The 22,599-nt window shown below is 40.5% G+C and overlaps 2 protein-coding genes across 4 annotated transcripts; both read right to left on the reverse strand.

Annotated features, from left to right (window-relative positions):
• On the reverse strand, window positions 1-11,724 carry NUP35 (nucleoporin 35). 3 transcript variants are annotated; one of them, XM_042444907.1, is made up of 9 exons: window positions 11,146-11,229; window positions 9,617-9,788; window positions 6,499-6,626; window positions 5,400-5,460; window positions 3,641-3,782; window positions 2,847-2,916; window positions 2,600-2,728; window positions 1,142-1,306; window positions 1-1,029 (listed from the first exon to the last, which is right to left on the reverse strand). In XM_042444907.1, the coding sequence occupies exons 1-9, from the start codon at window positions 11,221-11,223 to the stop codon at window positions 952-954; spliced, it is 1,023 nt and encodes a 340-aa protein (XP_042300841.1). In that variant the 5' UTR covers window positions 11,224-11,229; the 3' UTR covers window positions 1-951. The 3 variants fall into 3 exon arrangements, with proteins under 3 accessions (XP_042300841.1, XP_042300842.1, XP_042300840.1); XM_042444908.1 differs by lacking the exon at window positions 11,146-11,229 and adding an exon at window positions 11,532-11,724 and having other exon boundaries at window positions 2-1,029; window positions 9,617-9,787; XM_042444906.1 differs by having other exon boundaries at window positions 2-1,029; window positions 9,617-9,787; window positions 11,226-11,367.
• Window positions 11,725-13,988: 2,264 nt separating this feature from the next.
• DUSP19 (dual specificity phosphatase 19) lies at window positions 13,989-20,767 on the reverse strand. Its single transcript, XM_042444909.1, has 4 exons — window positions 20,409-20,767; window positions 18,991-19,037; window positions 18,248-18,400; window positions 13,989-14,536 (listed from the first exon to the last, which is right to left on the reverse strand). Exons 1-4 carry the CDS (start codon window positions 20,629-20,631, stop codon window positions 14,315-14,317), a joined length of 645 nt encoding a protein of 214 aa, XP_042300843.1. The 5' UTR covers window positions 20,632-20,767; the 3' UTR covers window positions 13,989-14,314.
• Window positions 20,768-22,599: the final 1,832 nt, after the last annotated feature.

Consider the following 22,599-nt stretch of genomic DNA (forward strand, 5'->3'; position numbering starts at 1 on the left):
AAGCGCATCAAAGGGGAAATCTTAACTTTTACTTTCTATGAAAGAAATACAAGATATAATATTTTTAGAAATAAAATCAATGACATTGGATTATCTGTTCCAAATAGAACATTTGAAAACTATGTAGAGATTTCATATTACAATGCCAAATTGTGTCACAGAACATAAGGTAAGAACTATAAACTTTCCAGAAAAAGTCCTAGATGTTGGACATAACTGATTATATTTTGTCAGCTTTTTAATAATTTATTTCATTGTCGACTTGTGTGCAAATGAAAGTGGAACTATGCAACAATGTACACCGATTGTGCCTAGGAAGATATTTGTTTATTGATGTGCATACCAAATTCACTAGCAGTGATATCTGTATAAAGTTGTAGGAGATGTACAAACTATGGTCAGCTCACAAAGCTATAGCACCACAAATTTTATTAAGAAAGATATAAAAAACAGTTTTGGAACACTTGTACGTATTAGAATCAACTTGACCAGAGTTTATATAAACACTGATTACTTATGGGAAAGCGTTTAAACTAAAATATTTGGTTTAAAATTGACACTGTATCTCAGTTTCTTTATACAGTAGTCTACATAACTTACCCTCCAGCTAACAACACCATCTTTCCAGATAGAAAGAGAATCCTACTACTGGGAAATTATGCAGTGTTAGCATTTCCTGGACCCAAGACCTGTTTGTTAAAAGTCAATGCTTACCCAAGTCATGCAATCACCACAGCAGACAGAGCACAGAACAATGATTGCAACCATTCAATTTCTTAGTAGTCAAGCATAGATCCAGATGTTGATTAAAGTGCAAATTACATGTGTGCCAAATTCTGTTCAGAAGGCAGAGCTGATGTTTGAAGTGCTACCATGAACGGTTATACAACTAACCAGAAATGCTGGCAGTCTACTATAGGCTCTAGCCACAGATACTCGTTTTTCTTCTGACTACCAGCCAAACATGTACTCCAGAGCTTTGGACACAATGCTTTCATCTTTCCTGGGAGTTTGTCTGTCAGTAACCACCTACAAAAGATAAATGTGTGTCAGATGTGTCTCTTCTAAATGAAGAAAAAGGCATTTCTTTTCTCCAGATCAACATGCCTAGAATTTTTCTCACAATGCTTTCTTATAGTACCTGGTAATCACTAGTTGAAGCTTTATATGCTGTAGCAAGAGGTCTCATAGTGGAAATCCTCTGTGTACTTGAAGGCTGCACTGGTGTACCTAGTGTTTGCATTGGCGGCGTGAAGACTGAGGTTGGGGATGATGTAGGACCTCTATCTATGTTTTCCATCACACTCTATAAATAAAGTATTTGGGGGGGAAAAGATTAAAGTTATCTGGATCCAAGTTAGAAGCCTAACAAAGTATTGCATTTCATCAACACAAGTAATCTAAGACACTATTCCTTTTCCATGTAGAAGTGTAAAAGACCATTTGTATTTGCATTAGCAAAGACTGTGCACCATGCAAGCATGTGCAACATACAGGTACTACAGGTAAAGAGGATATAAATGTATTAGAAAGTAGGGTGCACAGTTTTTGACAATTTCTTGTATGTTCAATGACACTAATGCTAAAAACTTTTATGCTATTATAAGAAAGCAAGTCCCACTGAATTCAGTGTGGCTTCTCAATACATGACTATATAGTAAAAGTTATTTTAAAAAAATAGATCTCACAACAATGAAATTCCTATACATTTTCTTCCAGAAAAAAATATGCTTTTGGCACAAGCTCTTTATAGTAGATTTTCCTTTGATCTACTCTCCATCAAAAAAGTCTATTTGATTATTAGACAATCACATGACCATTCTGGAAGAAAAAATACTGAACAAACAAACAAATACCAATGTTCTATTCAGCTTATCTCTTCATTACATTTTTATGCTTACTGATACTTGAATTAATAATACATTATTTTAGCAGTATGTCAGGTGAGGTCCAAAATTTAATATCACTGAGGTGCTTGAACAAAGCATGTAATGGTCAGAAATGAAACAAGAAAAAATGCTGGTCAGGGAAGGACAAAGTGATGGACTCACAAGATGAGACATATGCATACTCTTTAATAAGGGAACTTACATTCAATACTTAATTTATAATGGGACTCTCTAAACTTGAATAAGAGTTATAGAAGTGGATTGTGCACTTTGAGAATTTAAAATGGGAAACTTCAGAAGGTATGGGGGCCACTTTTCTGCCCCAGGATCTTGCTCAGGCTGCCAAAACAATGGACAAAAACAAAACAAAACAAGTATCTGGATAACCTGCAAACTAATTTTAAAAAAACGCAAACTGTAGTTTCAGGAGACTTCCAGGAGAAGCTATTCAATATTTAAGAAATAAATCTTCTTAAACAAACAAACATAAAAACAGCAATTCAGAGAACTCCTATGCCACACTTTGCCCACTCCTGACCTAAAAAATCACATTGAAGCTCTGCAATCAAGTTATTAGCAGTTTCCTTACTGGTAAAAGGAATTAATTTAGTGACAGTGATTATACAATCTATCTGATTACATGTACCCAACGTGCATTATGTAAGAGTTCCCAAAACACATGTTTACAAAGGCCTATAAAATTAACTCACTTTATCTATACAAGGTTTCACTCCTATCATGATAGATTCACCAAAAATTCTTCCATCTTTGCTCAAGGCTTTCCGGGCCTGAAGTTTTGATTGATATCGAATATGCATCCAGTTTCCTGTGTTAGACATCTGTAAAAATGAGTAAGAAGAGATGAAAATAGAAACCAAGTAAGAAGATTAAGTAAGAAACCAAGCTAAAAATTTGAGTGGTTTTTGTTTTTAGAGTAAACAACATATCTAGATTTACCACATGCTTTAAGATGTTTCCATACTGTGCAAACTGTAATAGGATGTATGACGCTGATGCTTGTGGAAACCTGTAACAATGACAAGATTCACATTATCATTGGATTGGACACAAACGTAAACAGTCAATACTTAGTCTGCTGTCAGCATCTAATGCTATGCCATTAAAAGTGTTCCCAGAAATCCAGATTACTGTACCATGTAAATCACTGGAAACATTTAGAATCTGCCAGTCTTGTTACTCACAGTTTAAAGCTCCTTATGGGCCAAAATTATTATTACTGTAGGATTCTTCTAGTGTGCAGATGAAAGACTGAGATGCAACACAACAGTACTGGAATACAGACTGACTCTGTACAGTAAATCTGGCAGTTAAGATCTCCAAAGAATCATTTAGAATGTTTTAATTACTCCAAATTATATTATATAAACTACTTTCATTAGTTTGAACTATACAATAAAAATACCTTAAATATAAAATAAACCAAGGTAAACACCAACATTGATATCCTAAATATATAATAAAAATAATTTAACACTGACACCTGCATCCAACCAACTTAAGAATCAAAGGCATTCTTGTTGAAAATTATTCCATGGAAACACTGCACAAATCATTATCTATACTGTTACTTATCTCTCATGGTCTTCATCCTACTCCCCTACAGAGCTTATATTTCATGAACTGAAAAAGCTAAGCTTTTAAGATTCATACTGTAGATGCCTGCTCAAATGTACACTACTGTTCTAAGAGAACACAGTAATCTCTGTGTTATAGAATTAAAGATCCCTTACCCAAATACAGTAACCCAAGTGTCATCAAGATGATCTTCTGATGTTAGGGCATCTCCTTGAGTGTAGAATGGATCTAGCTGAGCTGGAGACATTGTAGTTTTCCTAGGTTGTGCAAGACTTGCTGGACTAAACACATTTGCACCTGTCAAATTGTAGTAACACATGCCTTAAATGTCATTATACTGAAACGAAAAGCAGACAACATGCATTAATATCAAGAAGCTAAGGGGTGAAACAGACCACCCCAAAGGGACTGCTTCAAGCCACCTCTGACAAAACTGTATTGGGGCCATGGCAACCACATGACATGGCCCCAACACACCTTCTTGCTGGCCGAAAAAGAAGAGGCAAACAGCCGCTCCTCTTTGCGCCAGCAAAAAGCCAGCTTTTCCTCCCCGCCACGGCTGGAAGCTGGCTTTAAAGTGCTCCAGCAGCATGTGGCGTGTAAACACTGCACCAGAAGCTGGTCCACTTCCAGGCAGCTTGAGGGGAGTGTGTACACCATACCCTCAAGACGCCTGGAAACTGGCTTTTTATGCCAGTCTGTTTCATACCTAAGTAACAGAGTGCTTGAATTCACAATAATTTCACAGATATGTCAGAAAGAATTACGTATAGGAAAAGAAGTTGTGAGGATCTACTGCAAAAATGAACATTCCTGGTCCTCCAAATGTTTGCGGACTTTAAATTCTACAATCTCTCACTCCTGGCTTTGCTAGGTAAAGTTGATGAGACATTCTGTCTGAGACTGGAAAGGCCACAACTGCTGATGTTTCAAGGCACGACAAACAGCTTGCTTGCTTTCCATTACAAAACCTGAAATTCTGCAGTTCCTGGGGCTAGAGAACTCAATGCCGACTTCCCTCTGAGTTCTCAATGAAACTCCAACCTTAAAAGTAGTCCAAATAGTGGGGTTGCCTTGTGGTCCCTTCCAGTCACTATAGAGGCATCAAATTCTGAATGTTTGGGGTGGGCAAAATGCATCCCTCCAAATATCAATAAGCTGCAATCCCAGAATTCCTCAACACTCTGCAATGGATAGAAATGGTGTGTTCACAATGAGCGAAAAGTGCTGCTTGCAATAGGATGGGATTTCATTTTCAGGTTTTTAGAAAGCTCTGTTTGAAGGGGAGGCAAAAAAAAAAAAACAACTCTGTTATTTCCACGCTGCCATCAAAGCCCAGCAGACATTTGAGAAGGACAGAACTTCCAAAACAGGGCTCCTTCCTCCTAGGACTGCTACTTATTTAAAAATGTAAGTTACAAGAACTAGCTATCCCAAATGCAATTTTTCCAACATCTGTTAAGGAGGAGCCAAATGAGGATCAGGAAGTTAGCTACTAGACTGAATCCTCATCAAATATTTGCAAGAAGCCAAGAATCAGATGTTGACCTTCTTTCAGTTGGGACATATACCTCCTCCTACAGAGCTGACGCAAAGCATTCAAAAATCAAGCTGACATAAGTCAGAAATGACTTGAAGGAACACAACATCTATTATTAAGATGTTTTTTCCCTATGGTCAAATTTGAATAAAATGATGGAGAAAGGAATTCACCAATAACTTTTTAACTGGTATGTTTTAAAGAATGGATTATATGAGTGTACTTTAATGGTTTTATAGTATTGTATTCTAACCATTGGTTTTATATATTTTTAAATTGTGTTTGTATTTTAACATGTTGTACCCTGTCTTGAGGAGAAGCGGGAAAGAAATAAAATTTATAATTATTATTATTGCTATTACTATTACTATTACCTGTTCCTGGAGTTGTTGGCATAGCTCCAACAATTGGGCTCTGCATTACAGAAAAACTGGCCTGCAAAAGGTTATACATACTGGATTAGAAAGTGTTTTCAAAAACAGAAAAGAAAATATTCTTCATAATATAAGTAGTAATGTATCCATGCACAGCCACTGTTGAAACTGTATTATTTTCTACTAAAATAATGCAGGTAGACAAGTTTCAACCATGAGATGGCAAAGGTATGCAAAACTTAAAGTGGTTATAATAGCCATTGACAACTTGGAAAGCAAAGGAAGTTGCCTCTTTGAATAAGTGTTTGCTTCTACATACACATACTGACTTCAGTAACAAAGGCCCAAAGGAGACAAGTGGCAAGGAGTAGCCTCCAGCCAAGACTAGCCCGGGACTGCAGTGATGTACAGCCTACTCACAAAGCAGGCTGCCAAGGCATTCCCAACAGCCTGCTCCCAGGGGCGGATTAAATCCGCTCCTTTTTCCAGCGGCTTCGGGCTTCCAGCCCCTTTGGAGCATGCGTCCTCTGAATGCCAGGCTCCTGAAGTGTTCAGAAGCTGCTTCTTTTGGCCCATCTGTTATAGGCCAAAGCAAGCAATAGTCCATCTTGTTGTTCATACAACAAAGTAACTGCAACAACAAATTGGAACTAAATATTTGCAGCTTTTGTAGCAGGTACAGGTTTTACAGCAATACAGAGATTGTGCTGCAATGGCATCTATTTTTAACCACTAGGCTGGGATCTAGTATCAAACTGACTGCAATGCTTCAGCACACAAATAAATGAAAAATATCAATTGTTTTAGTGGAAGGCTAAAACGTGGAAGGACATAGAAAGGGAATTCTCAGCTATGCAGTTTCATAGAGCTACCTATGAAAGCTGCTGCATTTTTCTCAGCTTAACATACAAGACAACAACAGAATCAGACTACTATGCGAGCACAGAGTGTGCATGGATGCACAGCCACTTGAGACTAATTTCATTAAGTAAAATCACAAGCTATATTTTTTAAAAAATATGCTGAAATATTTATCTACTATAGATCTACTATGTGCAAGCTTTAGTTTAACAGTGCAACCTGTTTTAGGGTCACTTACTGGTCTTCTTGAAGACAAGGGTGTTGATCCCAGGCCAGGACTAGCTACTTCATCATATATACTTCTAACTGGTGGAGCACCACCTTTATCTTTATGTGTTGGAACTACTGGTTGTAGAGGAGATCCACCTATGTTAAATAACAAAAAAAATTGTGTGTCATTTTTTATGCGATTCTGAAGATAATTTTTACATCCAAGCAGTCAAATGACCTTGCGAAACTAACGTTGCTAAGAAACAAAGACCTATTTCTATTAAAAAGCTTTCCAGAGCTTGCTAGTAATCAATCGTTAGTTTCATCTCAGAGAATTTTTATCTTATTTATATAGGCCTGTTACAGACAGCCAAAATAAAGCTGCTTCGAGTCACAGTGGAGGTATGGTGTTTCAATGATGCATGCGTCCTAAGAGTCCAGAAGCCACACCAAAGCCACACTCCAGTCCTTAGGGCTGGAGCATGACTTTGGTGTGGCTTCTGGACTCTTAGGACGCATGCATCATTGAAACACCATACCTCCACTGTGACTCGAAGCAGCTTTATTTTGGCTGTCTGTAACAGGCCATAGTGTCACAGCTGTGTGCAGAGATGAACCACTACTCTCAATTATGCTTATATATTGCAGCTTTAATTTTCTGTAGTTATAATATTCAAACACACATACAATAAAAATAGCAGTTGATCAACGCTTAAAAATTGCATTGTATAACTTGGCTGGGAAGACAGCTGGAAAGAACAGAGTACAGACATACATTAAAGTCTCTGCCAAAGTCTTTTTACACCTGCCTACTCCACCCTTTCCTCCTCATCCTTAGCCTACACTAAGGCCCATTGCTGCCTTGAGTCCCATTTTGGGAGATAAGTGGTATATAAATGTTTAGAAGATTTACACTGAACAAATGTATTCTGCATATAGTTTAACCATAACTAAATGTAATGTGCATATTCTTTTACTCTTGAAAGCACCTGTGTTTGAAATTTGCATGCACAGAAATATTGACACAGCATGACAATCTACATATTAAAAATAAATGGGGATTCTGAACCCAATAAATCTGCTCTTCTTGAATAAAAACACCTCACTCTGTGAAGGTTTTCTCTGCTTTCTAGTCTGCCTTAAATTATCACACATCCCAACTCGTTTTATAAATAGAAACTGCACCTAGAAATCTAATGCATTTGCTAGGGAAGACGTAGCAGCTGCCAAGAAAAAAATCCCTACAATATTTTGCACAACAAATATGAGATTTTGAAAGAACTGTTTTATTAAAAATAACAACATAGTAAACGGACACTGTAGCCTAATTAGACAATTTTAAAAATACCATTTTCCCAGGTGAGTAGCCCTGAGAAGTGAATATACAATTTGTTACTTTTTTGGCATACTGAAATTAATGCTATCAAATTTCCAAGGGTTACTTGCCCAAAAAATGTTCTTTGGAGAATTATTTAAACAGCTTGAGAATGCCAGCATTGTCAGTAGCAACAGCATTTAAGCTTTAAAATAACAAAACTTCTCTTAACAGCCGCTGTTCTCTCACTTGCTGCTACCAGACATACTTACTTGGGGGTGACATAATTATAATCCCCACAGAGACAAAAAACAGCTTTGATTGTTACTGTGGGCCCTTGGTATTTGCTGGGGTTTGGTTTCAGGACCCCTGCTCTGGATACCAAAATCAATGGATGCTCAAAAGTCCCATTAAATACAACGGTAGAATGAAAAGGTGTTCCTTATATACAATAGCAAAAAATAAGGTTTGCTTTTGGAATTTATAAATTGTTTTGAGTATTTCCAAGCCATGGATGGTTGAATCAGTGGATTCAATGGGTAACACTGTGGATTCAACAACACTGAGTTGTTGTGTATTAAACCATTTATAGCTATTCTCATTGGAAAAAAATAGGTGAAATTGTCTGTTCACTTTATTGTGGGTCTCTCTTTTTCTGGTAAACATTTTAGTCAAAATACTCTTGTTGGAAAGACTTGAGATACAGAACGTGAAATTTATGGCAAACCTTTAAAGCTCTGCTTACTAAGGAAAAGCCAAACATGCTTAATCAGGCTCTACTCCAAATCAGTTTGGATAAATGACATCTTCAGGAGCCTAAGAAATGAGGTTCTGTTCTTCAAAAGTGGGAAGCAATCCAAAGAATAAACAAATGCTAATTCTTTCCGCAAACGTCTTGCTTTTATGCAAGTTGTTTACTTGGTCTGATGCTACATAACAAGGTCACATCCCTGTACCTAAGACTGGGCAACATTCAAAGATGCCCCTTGTGGTGACACACATCCTTGGAGATAAAACATGGAATGAATGTACTGTATATATACTTGTGTACAAGTCGACCACATGTATAAGTCGAGGGCAGGTTTTGGGGTCAAAATTATGGATTTGGATATGACCCAGGGATAAGTGAAGGGTAAAACTTAGGGACATGCAACAAAGGATCTAAAGAGGAAAACACCACTTCCTTCCCTCTTCGGGACCTGTTCTGACCATCTATCACCACTTTCTTGGTGCTGGAGGAGAAGATTTTAACATTGGATTGGGAAGGAAAGGAAGTGGAGGTAAATGGGGTGTTTGGTGGTGAGAGAAGGTTTTAACACTGGATTAGGAAAGAAAGAAAGTGGAGGGAAATGGGGTGTCTGGTGGTCAGGAGAAATCCAAGGAGTAGGATGAGAAGGAAAGGCTTTAACATTGGTTTGGGTAGTGAAGCAAGTGGAGGGAAATAGGATATTTGGTGATCAGAGAGATCAGGAGGGGGAGAGAACATCAGACTGAGAAGGTTAATCACCTCTTTCACACACTCCCTGTTTCCATGGCTCTTTCAGAAATCACTGCCGAGGCACAAAGAGTGGAGCATTGGGGCAGAGCTTCTTTCAGGACATTTCCAATCAGTATTACTGTAATGACCCATATATCACTCAACCCAGGATTTTAGGGTCAATTTATGGCATAAACATTTCTGTTTATAATTGTGTTCACAGACACACATGATGAGAAGTACAGCTTTACCTACATTTAGGAGAACCATTTCACCAAGAGAGAATGCCCTTTTGTTGTGAGCCCAACACCATTACTATTATTAAACTACAGTGCTGTACAGGATATACCTTACCGGCAACCAAGGGCGACCTCATTTCCAGGACACCAATGGCAGGGCCGCTTAAGGAGCGAGGTTGTGGTGACACCGGCGTTGGCAAATCGCCCATCAAAAACCCAGGGAGAAACTGAGCGCCGGCGCTAGGCTTCGGAGAGGTAGGGGAGCCCAGTGTCATCGGCTCAGCACCTATTTGAGAGAGCGTTTCACATCAAAATGGCTCAGCAATTCTGCAGAGAAAGAAACTAGCTAGGACTGAGTGTCCAGGTGGCCTTCCTGTTGTCGCTAGACTCCAAGTGACAGCATTCCTTGACACAATTAACTACAGCTGCTGAGAGTTGCGATCCAAAAGCATAAGAAGGGTGTTTAAGTAACTTAAGTAACAAACCATGAATTGAAGGTGGGAGGGATAAGGGTGAGATGCCAGCATGGCATACAGTGGCTTTTAATGATGGACTATGACTTTGGGGATCAGGATTTGATTCCCACTTGATCATAAAAAAGCCCAATTGGGGGGGAAGCAGACCAGTAGTAAGAGTCTGTTTAGGGGCATGGCAGCTTCTTTTTGCACCGGGGAAACGCCAGATTGTGTGTGTGGTTGTTGTGGCCCCAATCCGGTTCCTCTTTAGGGCCGTCTGTTTTTGGCCTGGTGACTGTGGACAAACCCTCCTTTTAATTTAATTTGAAATTCAAGACTAAGACGAAGGCTTGGGAAACAACGTAACGCATGGAGGCCTGTAAAAAGAGGAGTTTAATGGTAGAAATAACAGGTTAATCAAGTCCACAGAGGAAGTGCTAAGTTTATGTTTTCCTGTCATTTTATATTTATGTTTGTCAAAATGTCTGTCTTTGATATTTGTTGTTGGTCTGAAGAAACTTGTAAAGAAAACTCTGTGATAGGTCCAGCTTAAGGTCAACCATACATCAAAAATTACTTTAATAATAATAATAATAACAATAATGTATTTCTCTCCTGCCTCTTCAACAAGAGCAGTAAAAACCCATATAATAGAGTGAAATAAACTGCCCCTCCCTCCTCGAAACACAAATCAACCTAATCATCCCAACATAATGACCATAGTAAAAGAGAGTCAAAATCATTAGTCATCATTATATAGTTATAATGTAATTATTAAAGCAGGTTTTTATTTATGGTTGACCGTAAGCTGGAGCCATCACAGGGTTTTCTTGGCAAGTTTCTTCACAAGAGGGTTTTTTTTTTTTTAAAAAGCACACATTTATTTAGGTATTGTTAATTCCAAGAACAAATATCACAGATGTTTGTCAGGTCACACTCTCTCAGCCTCAGGGGAAGGCAAAGGCAAAACCTCTTCTGTCCTCTGGAGTATTAGCTACTCCTCCTAATTTGGTGTCATCTGCAAATTTGATAAGTGTGTCCCCAATTCTGTCCTCCAGGTCATTGATCAAAATGTTGAATAGCACTGGGCCCAGTGTGCCTTCAAGCCCCTTCTGACTTATGGAGACCCTACCATGGGCTCTTCTTGCCAAGGCCTTGCCCTCCCTGAACCCCTGAGGAGTGCCTTGTCCTGCTGTTGTTGCCCGAAGTTTCCCACCGGGATTCGAACCCCGTTCTCCACTCTGCCACCGGGGGCCGCTTGCGTCATACCTAAGACAAGGGCTTCAGAAGCAAAGGTCACTTCCCGGGCGGGATGCGCGCGGCGCCTGTAGGAGCTCGCGGGCTCCATCGCGGACTTCTTTCCTACTGACGTCACGCAATTGAGGGGAGTGACGCCACGCCCTCCTTTCTCCCTCCCCTCCCTCCCTCTCTCTCAGAACTGATGCCGCGTTCTACAATCCCACCCGCCCTGCCCCGCATTCGCGCGCCACAAGCACAAGCTCGGCCGAGGAGGAAGGGAAGGAAGCCGAAAGGGGTCAATAAACTGACCCCGGCGGCTCAAAGCAAAGTACTCACCTACAGAAGGGGAAGGCAGCGGCAGCTCCATAGCGAAGGCAGACATTAGAAAGGAAGAGAAAGCGTGCGCGACGCGCCAGGGAAAGCAGCCGCCGAGACGCACGTGCACCAGCCAGCCCCGCCCACTCAGCCCCTCTTCTTTTTTTCCGCCCAGAGAAGCCGCTTTCAAATAGACCGGAAGTCGCTCTGCTTAGCCGGGTTGCCCGCTTCTTAACGTCACTTCCGGGTTAAGGGGTAATGGGGCGGAGACCTCTGTGGGGTTTTTGGGGGGAACAGGCGTTTCCGTTACAAAGCCTTGGCTCAATGCTGTGGAACTCTGGGAATTGTAGTTTTTGTTAGACATTGGGCCTCTGTCAGAGACAGCTCTGGTGTTGTCACAACAAACTACAACCCCCAGGATTCCACAGCATTGAGCCATAATGGTTAAAGTGGCAGATACTGGATTACATGTGCAGTGCGGATGCAGCTACTGTGAACTAATGCAGGCTGAATCCACACTGGAGAAATAACCCGATTTGGCACTGCTTTAATGCTTTTTGGCTCAAGGCTATGGAATTCTGGGAGTTGGAGTTTGTTGTGGGGCAATCTCCAACTCCCAGAATTCCATAGCCTTGAGCCAGAAAAGAGTTAAAGTGGTGCCAAACCTGGTTATTTCTCCAGTGTGGATTTAGCCACCGTTTGGTACTTTAGCTGCCATGGCTACAGAACCCTGGGATTTGTAGTTTTGTGAGGCACCAGCACTCTTTGGTAGAGAGGGCTGAACACACCTTGTAAAACTACGAATCCCAAGATTTCATAGGTTAGAGGTGTAGCACTTGGTGGTGTCATACAGCATGGTTTCTACAGTGGAGATGAACCTGTAGTCTTTATTTGAACCGCCACAAATCCCCACCACCACCACACACACACACACACTTACTTCTTGGCAAGGCCTTATAAATAACTGAAAAGGCCCATGGGAGAGTCATGGGCTGCATCCATACTGCAGAAATAATCCAGTTTGACACCACTTTAACTGTCCTGGCTCAGTGCTATGGAATTGTGGGAACTGTAGTTTTGTGAGACATTGAGCCTTCTTTGTCAGAGCTCTGGTGCCACAATAAACTACAATTCCCAGGATTCCCTAGCACTGGGCCAGGGCAGTTACAGCATTGTCAAACTGGTTTATTCCCGCAACCTGGGTGTGTTTTATTTTTATGTTTTAAAGTAATTTTATATTGTTTTAATTGTGACTTATTTTAGTTGTCCTTAAAATCGCACTGGTAGATTTTAGGTTGATTTCCTTCTCTGGAGAATAACCATTATATGTACCAGCAGCAAATTCAGGTGTTGAATTGAAGTGATTATCTCTAGCCAAAAGTAGGAACTGAGTTTATCACCCTGTTATGGAAGCAACAAAAAGGAGGCTAACTAACCGCAGTAGCCATAGAAAGCTTGCGTGTTTGTTGGGAAACTCAGGCCACGCTGCCATTAGGAACAACAGGACTTGCCTAATGGCAAGACAGCCACATGCATGTGGTGCCACTGGGGACAATGTGGACAAGTCCATGGATACCAAGGTCTCACTGTATATAAAGTGGCAAAATTAAGATTTGCTATTGCTACCTCTGCCTTTTAATCCTACAGAAAAAAACCAGAGGGAGAGATGGGCAGGCCAGCTCCATCAGGCCTAGCCAGAGTAAGAAGAGAAGAAAGGCCCTCCTCTCCTCCTTCCAGTCCATCTGCCTTGGTCCAGGCTTCAGAGGGAGAGAAGATCTACTGGATTTTTCACCTTCCCCACTGCCATTCCCTTCTCCTTTTGTGTCTTTTTAGATTGTAATCCTGAGGGAAGAGAAATGTCTGATTAAGTATTTGTAAGCAGCTCTGAGAGCCTTTGGGCTGAAGAGTGGGATATAAATACTCCAGATAAATAAATATTTGGTGTGTGTCTGTATAAATATTTTCAAGCCATGGATGGTTGAATCTGTGGATACAGAGAGGCGACTGTAATGTAATTTAAGCTTGATACATACTTCTTATTGTGTGCCTTCAAGTCATTTCTGATGTAGACGACTCTAAGGCAAATCTATCATGGGGTGTTCATGATCTGTTCAGAGGAGGTTTGTCATTGCCTCCTCCTGAGGCTGGGAGCGTGTGACTTGCCAAAGGTCACCCAGTGGGTTTCATGAGTGGGAATCAAGCCCTGTCTCCAGAGTCCCAGTCCAGCACTCAAACCAGTACAAAACAGTGCCTTGGATATAGACTGCATGTGACCCTAAAGTCAACACATTGTTTAGAGTTGGTACTGACTAGCATGTACTGTAATTCTGAATGGAAAACTTGTAGTTGGATCGTCTAGTAAGTTTACCACGAACCCAGAGCCTAGCCCTCCTGGGGCCTAACAATCACCCTGTAATTCCCCATTTTGGTAGAAATGAGTTCTTGAGATAAAGTGCCCTTGAAGAGAACGCAGGAATATTTGAAGGTTAAATTCTTTTATAAAGAGATAATACAATAAATAAGTAGAACGCTATTGTGAGCTTAAAGTTTTTTAGAACATAGCAATGGACCCACAGGTAGAGCAATGAGGCACAGTCAATCCAGGTTAATTCATTATATAATTATGTCCATTATTGTGAAAACTTGGGGAAAACACACAAAAGATTTAATCTGATGAAATGGATATAAACATATACACTGAAAAGTGAAGCCAAATTTAGTAATTCTGGACATCTTCCATTACATTGTAGTCAAGTTCACTTTTTCTCATTGCAGTGCAGCCAAAAAAGTTAATTCATCTCTCATCATTCCGAATCGTTTAGGTTCCCATTTTTGTTGTTATTCAGCTGGTGATATTTGTGGAGCTGCTCCATGAAACCGGGATTTGGACAAATAGCAGGCCTTGCATTTTTCACCAAGGAAAAAGCCTTGGCAAAATTGAGTCCTTCTGAGTGCATGAGGAAGCCTATTATGATGGCTGCTGCACGAGACACTCCAGCATTGCAGTGAACAAGCACCACACCATCCTTGAGAAACAAAGGAAGAAAAAGAGTGAGAGAGGTGGGGAAATTAAAAAAACAATTGCCAGTAAAACGCCAAAGGTAAAGGTAAAAGTAGTCCCTTGACATGAATCATAACCAACTGTCATAACCAACCGTAGAGGACTTGGCTCATCTTTGTTACTAAGCTGAAGAGTAAGCGTTGTCAAAGATAACTCAGGTGGCCAGCATGACTGCACCAAACGCTCTTACCTTCCCACTTAAATGGTACCTATTTATCTACTTGCATTTGTATGCTTTTGAACCGCTAAGTTGGCAGAAACTGGGACCAGTGACAGGAGCTCACCCCATCATGCACCATTCGGGCCTTGAACTGCCAACTTTCCAATCTTCCGATCATCAGAACTGGCATCTTAACCACTAAGCCACTGCACCCCTGGAAAACTCTACTTAAATAAAAGTAAAACTCTAATGCAAATTTTTGAAATATACATTTTAAATACTAATTTGAGCAAGCAGTCCCTCTACCAAAAAAAAAAGGGGGGGGACCTCTTAAACATAGATCTTAGGTTTCCTTCTCTCACATCAAAATCTTGGTAGGTTGCATGTGCTCTACTGTGCTTGAGAAACCTCCCATTGGTCAGTGTTGTCAGTTGTGTCTGATTACTTCTTAGAAGATTGTTGACCAGAGGTATGGAATCTCTCCTCCCAACTCACCTGATGGTGCCTGGTACTTATAAATGCTATGCCTATTCAATGGCTGTGTGTGTGTGTGTGTATTTTTGTTAACATTGGTCCTCTTCTGTTGTAATCTACCCTTGACATTTTAAGAGAATGTGAAGTTAAAATATAAATTTGCAAATATCAAAGAAAATATTAGTTTACTTAGGAACATTCAAAGGCTTAAACAAGATCTAAGTAAGAAAGTATTTAGAAGGAAATAGCACCTAATTTGAATATCTATATAATAATTTTTCTATGGGGCACAACATCTGCCATACCCTATAAAGTGTACGTTTTAAAATTAAGGCCTTTTTATGCATGCTTTTCAAAAGTACACATTTTCAAACATTATTAACTGAATAAAGCATTTTTATGAAAACTATAAGCATTTTTGTATACACAAAGGTACTAATTTTTGTGCATACTTTTAAAGTATACATATTTTGTACATGGTTTGAATTGGGTTTAGTTTCATTTTTCTAGCCTACCTCCCCATTTCAGAAAAGCATGAATTTAAAGAAATAAATACCTTGTAGTTACTCTTCAGATCATGTGAATTTGTTAAATAATGAGAACTGAATTAATTTCTCTTGCACACTTTCTTCTCATTTGTTTTCCATCTGAGCCATTTCAGGCAGAATAGACTGGACTAAAAGGAAAACAACCCTATATTGAGCTGGGAAATACTAACAATTGGTTTCTCCTTCTTTTAAAAATTTGGTCACTTAAACTGATAGCCAAACAAGTGATCTCCATGGAAGTTTACACCATTGTGTTTTTATTTCCCTAGGATGCTTAATTCAAATCTAACCATTATTTCACCCCATCATCTGAAGGGTCCAAATATGGTGTGGTTCATATATGGTTTTAAATAGAATTGGTAATGCCAGCTAGAGTAGATCAGTTGAATCAATGGGTTTTACATAAGTATTGGCTTATCACTCAACAAATGATTCAATGTTTGTACAGCAGCTGGGACAAGAAATTGGATTTAGGCCATAGGGCTGAATGTGGTGTCTAAGTAATTTTATAAATAATTAAATATGTACTAGGACACTTGCATATCTTTCCACACCAGCCCTTTGTAGCATTCAATGCAGCAGAGGGAGAGGAATCAGTAACAAACCTCTGTTTGAATGGAAGTGCTTTCTGCAAATGAAGAGGACTTAATAGGGCCCAGTGAATAACTGTACATCAGTTTTTTCAGTCATGTTTCATAGATACATTGATTTAGTTTGGACATAAGAATAATTTGAGAGTTGCTCAAACTTGGTGTTTATGTGCTCCCGCCACCACAAGCCAGAAGAGACTGGAAGCATTTGTTCTCTGGTTTAGACTGGAGCAGTATATGTCTTTAAATGCATATAACTGAGAATGGTAACTAGTTTAAACCAATAGCTCATTTTAACAAGCCAGAGTCAAAACAAAGTTTGATCTCTGCTTGTTTCAATCAATCTTACCTTAAACTAGCCATAGCTTGTCCTTGTGAGGTATAATGACAGCCAATAGTGACTTTTAAATTGGAAACAGAAGCATCCAATTTTTGCCACATTGCTGGGGTGGCATCTGGAAACTTCAGTTACTTCAAAATATGGCAGCCAGATTGGTCACTGGAAAAACTAGAAGTGACTAAATAACACCTATTTTAAAATCACTACACTGGCTGCCTATTAGTTTCTGGGTGCGGTACAAGGTGTTGGTAATAACCTTTAAAGCCCTACATGGCTTGGGTCCAACCTATCTAATTCCCTCTTCTCTTACTTCTTTACTGTAAGAGCAGTTTGATAGGGGAATGAACTGCCTCGGAAGGTAGTAGACTCTTTACCTTTAGAACTCTAGAGGACGAATGGGCATCTTTCAGGAATGCTTCAATTGTGTATTTCTGCCTGGCATAGGGTTCAGTTAGATGAAGCAATGGGAGGACATCAGTTTCGGATTGCATCCTTAAGGGACATTTGACCCCAAAAGCAGAGAATTAGCCTGATATATGTTCCCGTCCATCATATTGCATAATACAGTTTCATTGCTTTCCCCACACACATACACCATTTATAAAGTAGATAATTTTGGAATCCTGAATTCTCTTATTTTAGAAGTAAATTTCAGATCTTAATGTTACATTGTCTCTGGTTATGTGTTTTATTTTTGTTTTGAGAGTTTGTAGTTATTGGGGGGTTTGGGGGGGAGGGGATGAGGACAGTTTTACTGAGGCTATTGAGAGTCTCGTGTTTTATTATCTAAATTTTAGGCAATCTATTATATATTGACTGTAACAATAGCATACTGCATTATTCATTTATCAGAACTGTCAGGAAGAGATTACAAAAGCGTTCCCTAGTATAAAGAACATATTAAACCTCTGAGGCAGAGACAGTGGTGCTACGCTATTGAGGGTGGTAAATCTAATTTAGAAATGAAGTGGAAACTGTAACCGGAAACCTCCAGGAGGGCATGAAATGAATACACCTTTCAGTTAAGATGTAAAGAATACGCTGTGTTCTTTCCTTCTAAAATAACACAAGGCTTGATTGAGCAATATTATCTTCCTTAATTCCAAACTATGTAAATAATGAAAATGGTAGATCTCGTGGAATAATCTGGAGCCAGGCTTGAAAAGTCAAGATATTGTCAGGGTGCAGCATCAAATGAACAGATTATATGAAGCCGATTGAGCTTTGATTTCCTTTCACAATATACTGGCTATGTGAAAGGCAATACTCTGTACATTTATAAAATATTCATTCTAATACTGTATATAATCTTGGATTTACCCATTAAATGATATTATAGGCCAAAATCCTAGCACATATATGAATGTTAAATCTTCCATGTAAGTGTGCTATGGGTGTGTATATTCAATTCAATGCCACAATCCCCCCAAAAATAAAAATGTTAAGATATGCTCCTGAAACCAATGGACCTAAGTATACTTAATGTGATCATTTGTAAAATCAGAGGTTTTTTCTTGTAGCACTTCAGCTACAATAATCAATACTCACACACTGCATCAATTACCTTTAACTTGACCTCCTCAATAAATTCAAAACATTCAGGGAAGTAGGAGATAATGTCAGTCTCAGGAAGGTCTAGGATAGGGATTGTCTTGTATGTAAAGTCATGAGGGAAGGCATTTTCAACTCCGTAGGCTACATTTAGAACGTGGGTGACCTGAAATACATTAAAGAGAGAATAAAACAAGACAGGTTTTTAAATCTTCAACTCCTGACATGGATGTGGACTTCAAAGCAAAATCTAAGGGACCTGTTAGAAACACTTCCTTCCATTTCATGGCATGAAACCAAGGACAGCAAAAACAAGAATCTTTTTTTCAGTAGACGGCTTTAGGAACAGGCCTTAATGTTTTAATATTTAATGCTAACTAGTGGAGATGAAGAATCAGCATGGAGATGAAGAATTATGTAACCTTCCACTTTAATTCTAAATATACTACATGTATACTACATTGCAATTTTAAGTGTACTTAATCAGTCTAATGGGGTTACTCCCTAATAAGTGTGCTTATGTCCCTAAGTCCCACAGATGTTTAGTAGAACATGTTTCCTTGCTAGTGTACATAGCAGGATGGATTTCAGTTTCCCTTAAATAGGAATCAAGAGTACATTTTGTGATTCCTTTACAAACCTGAGCATTGTGTTTTTTAAAAACTTCAGCACAGAAAAATAAGCTTTAAAACTGTTTTGAAAACTCCAATCTACACAAGACAGGGCTTCAAAAACATATATCAAACATGTGCTCACCCTGTATTTTTTCATTGTATCCAGATCATGAGCAGCATCCTGTGATCCTGTGATGAGAGAAGCACAGGTTATCCCAGCAATCAACAAAAAAACGACATACAGAAAAGGAGAGAGAGAGAGAGTGCTTAGCTCTTTCTGATAAAATGAAGTGCTTGTTTTAACCTCAAGTAACACTGGAAAAGTGGAAGACCGCATTACATGTGGATACACGCAACAGGACCTGAGCAGGGCTATTGATAACAGGGTCTCTCAGCGTTCATAGGGTTGCCGTTACATTGCAGCCAACATGACACCAATTAACAACACTAGCACTTTGGGCACCCAATAAATATTTGGTGGCAAAAGCAATAATATATTGTGAAAGGAAAAAAGTATAGGGCCAAGAACAGATGTCAAAGCCCATAACAGAGGACTGTTATACAAATAGGTGTGTAAGTATATTCACACCCTCAAGCCTTGTTATTTTAACAGTTCTGCAGCTTTGGCTCTGGGGATCAGGATCTGAATCCCAGCTCCAACATGGAAGTTCAGCAGGTGAGCTTGGGTGAGTCACACTCTCTCAGCCTCAGAGGAAGGCAAGGGAAAAACTCCTCTGAAGAAATCTTGCCAAGAAAACCCCATAATAGAGTCACCATAGTTCGGAAAGGACTTCAAGGTAGACAACAACAAAAACAACAAGAAAGGATGCCTCAAGGCCTTTGATGCCTCACACACACATCCTTAAAATTAAAGATTATCATACAAATAGGTGTGTCTGTTTGAGAGCCAGTGTGGTGTTTGACTAGGACTCTGAAGACCAGGGTTTGAGTCCTAGCTTGGCCACATAAACCCACATGGGCAAGTCACACTCTCTCAGCTTCAGGGCAAGGCAATAGCAAACCTCCTCTGGACAAATCATGTTAAGAAAACCCCATTATAGGTTCTCCTTAAGATCACCATAAGTCAGGAACGACTTGAAGGCACACAAGCGCAAAGGTTTATCCACATGCCTTGCTATTTTAACAATCCTGCAGCTTGGGCTCTGAGATCAGGGTCTGGGTGGTGGACTAGTACTCTGGAGACCAGGGTTCGAATCCCAGCTCCGCCGTGGGCGAATGAACGCAGGCTAAAAGGGGCTTCTTATCAAAAGTGACAGCAAAATGAAGACTCAGAAATCTGGAATAGGAAAAAGGAGAAGAGAGAAAAGCATCTTTATGGAAGGGTTTGATTCCCTGCTTGGCCATGATGAAAGCCACTGGAAGACCTTGGGCAAGTCACACCAGTCTCAGGAGGTGGCCAGGGCAACCCCCCTTGGAAGAAACCTGCCAAGAAAACCCCAGGATCGGTTCACCTTGGGGTTGCCACATGTCACACTCTCTCAACCTCAGAGAAAGGCCAGGGCAACCCTGAGCACATCTGGGGCAGATCCATCCACCCACCTAGGAGGAGCCAGGGCCGGAGGAGCCCCACTTGGAGGTCGAGGCTGAGGTCCTGGACGTAGCCGCAGGCGTGTCCCAGTTCCTCGGGGCAGTCGACCACCTGCATCCGGGCGTCCTTCCAGGTCTCGATCAGCCTCTTCCCGGACAAGGTGGTGACCCGGGTGCATTGCTTCCTCAGGTTGGCCTTGGAGAAGGCGCGGATCTCCTGGGAGAGCGAGTGCATGGTGGCAGCAGCAGCAGCAGCAGCCACATGGAGCAAGGCAGGCAGGCAGGCAGCCCCCACAAGCAGCTGCTGCTCCTGGCAACAAGCTTGCAAGGCCAGCTTCCCTTTCCCTGGGAAAAGACACAAAGAAGGAGAAGGGGAAAGGCCTCCTCTAAAGAGGCTCCGGATTGGCCAGGGGAAGGAAAGCGGCTCTGGATTGGCCCAGGGAGAGGGCTTGTTTGCAAGAGGCATGAAATAACACACTGCTGCCTTCCTTCTGCAAGAGGTTTTGCAAAGGGGGGAGCCAAGAGGAGAGGGATGGGGGCAAGGAGGATCCAGGCAGAGGGAGAGGGGGGACCCCGAAAAAGGTGGGGGTCACATAAAAATGTAAATCCAGGCTCCCTAGTACTGCTCAGAATGGAGGACTTTCAGGGAAAATGGAGGACGTGGCCAAATCAAAAGCCAAAAAAAATACTCATAGAAATATAAATCCTTGCTTCTTAGTCCTGCTCAGAATGGAAGACATTTTGACATGCCTCCGGACAGGAGGTTGAAATGGAGGGCAGGCCCTGGAAAAGGAGGACGCCTGGGGGCATAGAGAACAAGCAAGGGATTCCCACACTGGCAGAAGAACGAAATGCTTCACTCCTTACTACTGGATTTTTCCTCAGAGGGAGCTGTGTTGGCCATTCGACAAATACAAACAAAAATCCACACTAGCATCTCCAACTGTTGGGTTTTTTTCTTCTCCTGTTTGGTTTGTAACCTCTTGCCTGATGAAGAAGCCCATGGAGCTTCAAAAGATTGCAACAAGTATATTGGGCATTTCAGTTGGCCAATAAAGGTATCACTGATGGATTTGTAGTCTATTACATGTGACAGACTTACACAAACAAAGCAGCTGATATGTTAGAATTTAGAGTGAATGGAATAAACAAATGCACAGCCCTTTATTTGTGATCTTTGAGGGGTTTGCCATTGCCTTCCCCTGAGGCTGAGAGAGTGTGACTTGCCCAAGGTCACCCAGTGGGTTTCATGGTGGCTGAGTGGGGAATTGAACCCTGGCCTCCAGTATCATAGTCCAATACTCCAACCATTACAGCACTAATGCTGGGTAGAAAACACAGCATGGCCTTACAGGAGTTCTGTGACATTGCAGAAGCAAGAAAATAAGGCACTTGTGGATTCAGAGGGGAAATAGGATGGAATGCATACTTGGGGGCTAAATCTAATGTTGGTACACTCAGTGAGATCAGGAGAATTAAATTACACTTAGGGTTCTATATCCACAGATTCAACCATCCACAGCATGGTTGAATCTGTGGATATAGAACCCTAAGTGTAATTTAATTCTCCTGATCTCACTGATATCCAAAAAGCAAACCTTGCTTTTGCTTTTTTATGTTAGGGACATTTTTTCTATACCATTGTAGAGTCAGCCCTCCATATCCACTGATTTTTTTTAATCCATGGATTCAAGCATCCATGGTCTGAAAATATTTTTTAAAATATATAAATTCCAAAAAGCAAATTTTGATTTTGCCATTCTATGTAAGGGACAGCATTTTACTATGCCATTGTATTTAATGGGACTTGAGCATTCATTGATTTTGATATCCATGGGGGGGCCTAGCATGTCTGGAGGCAGACTGTATATGACAGAAGCTCAACAACAACAAAAATACTGTATTGGTTGTCACCTGTGCCCCTACTGATGCTTGTTGCCCTTGAGGATTTTAAATACTGTATACCCCTTTGCATTTTCTTTATCCTTTTGGGATTGGTCAGAGAGCTATGGCTCTCTGGCTGCTGCCATACTGTAAAATTAACCCAGTTTGACACCACTTTAACTGTCTTGGTTCCATACTAAGGAATATCTCACAAGGCTACAAATCCCAGAATTTCATAGCATTGAGCCATGGCAGTTAAAGCAGTGTCAAACTGCATTAATTCTGTAGTATAGATGCAGTTCCTGTTACCACCATACTT

This window comes from Sceloporus undulatus, chromosome 1, assembly GCF_019175285.1.
Source record: "Sceloporus undulatus isolate JIND9_A2432 ecotype Alabama chromosome 1, SceUnd_v1.1, whole genome shotgun sequence".
Classification (NCBI taxonomy): Eukaryota; Metazoa; Chordata; class Lepidosauria; order Squamata; family Phrynosomatidae; genus Sceloporus; species Sceloporus undulatus.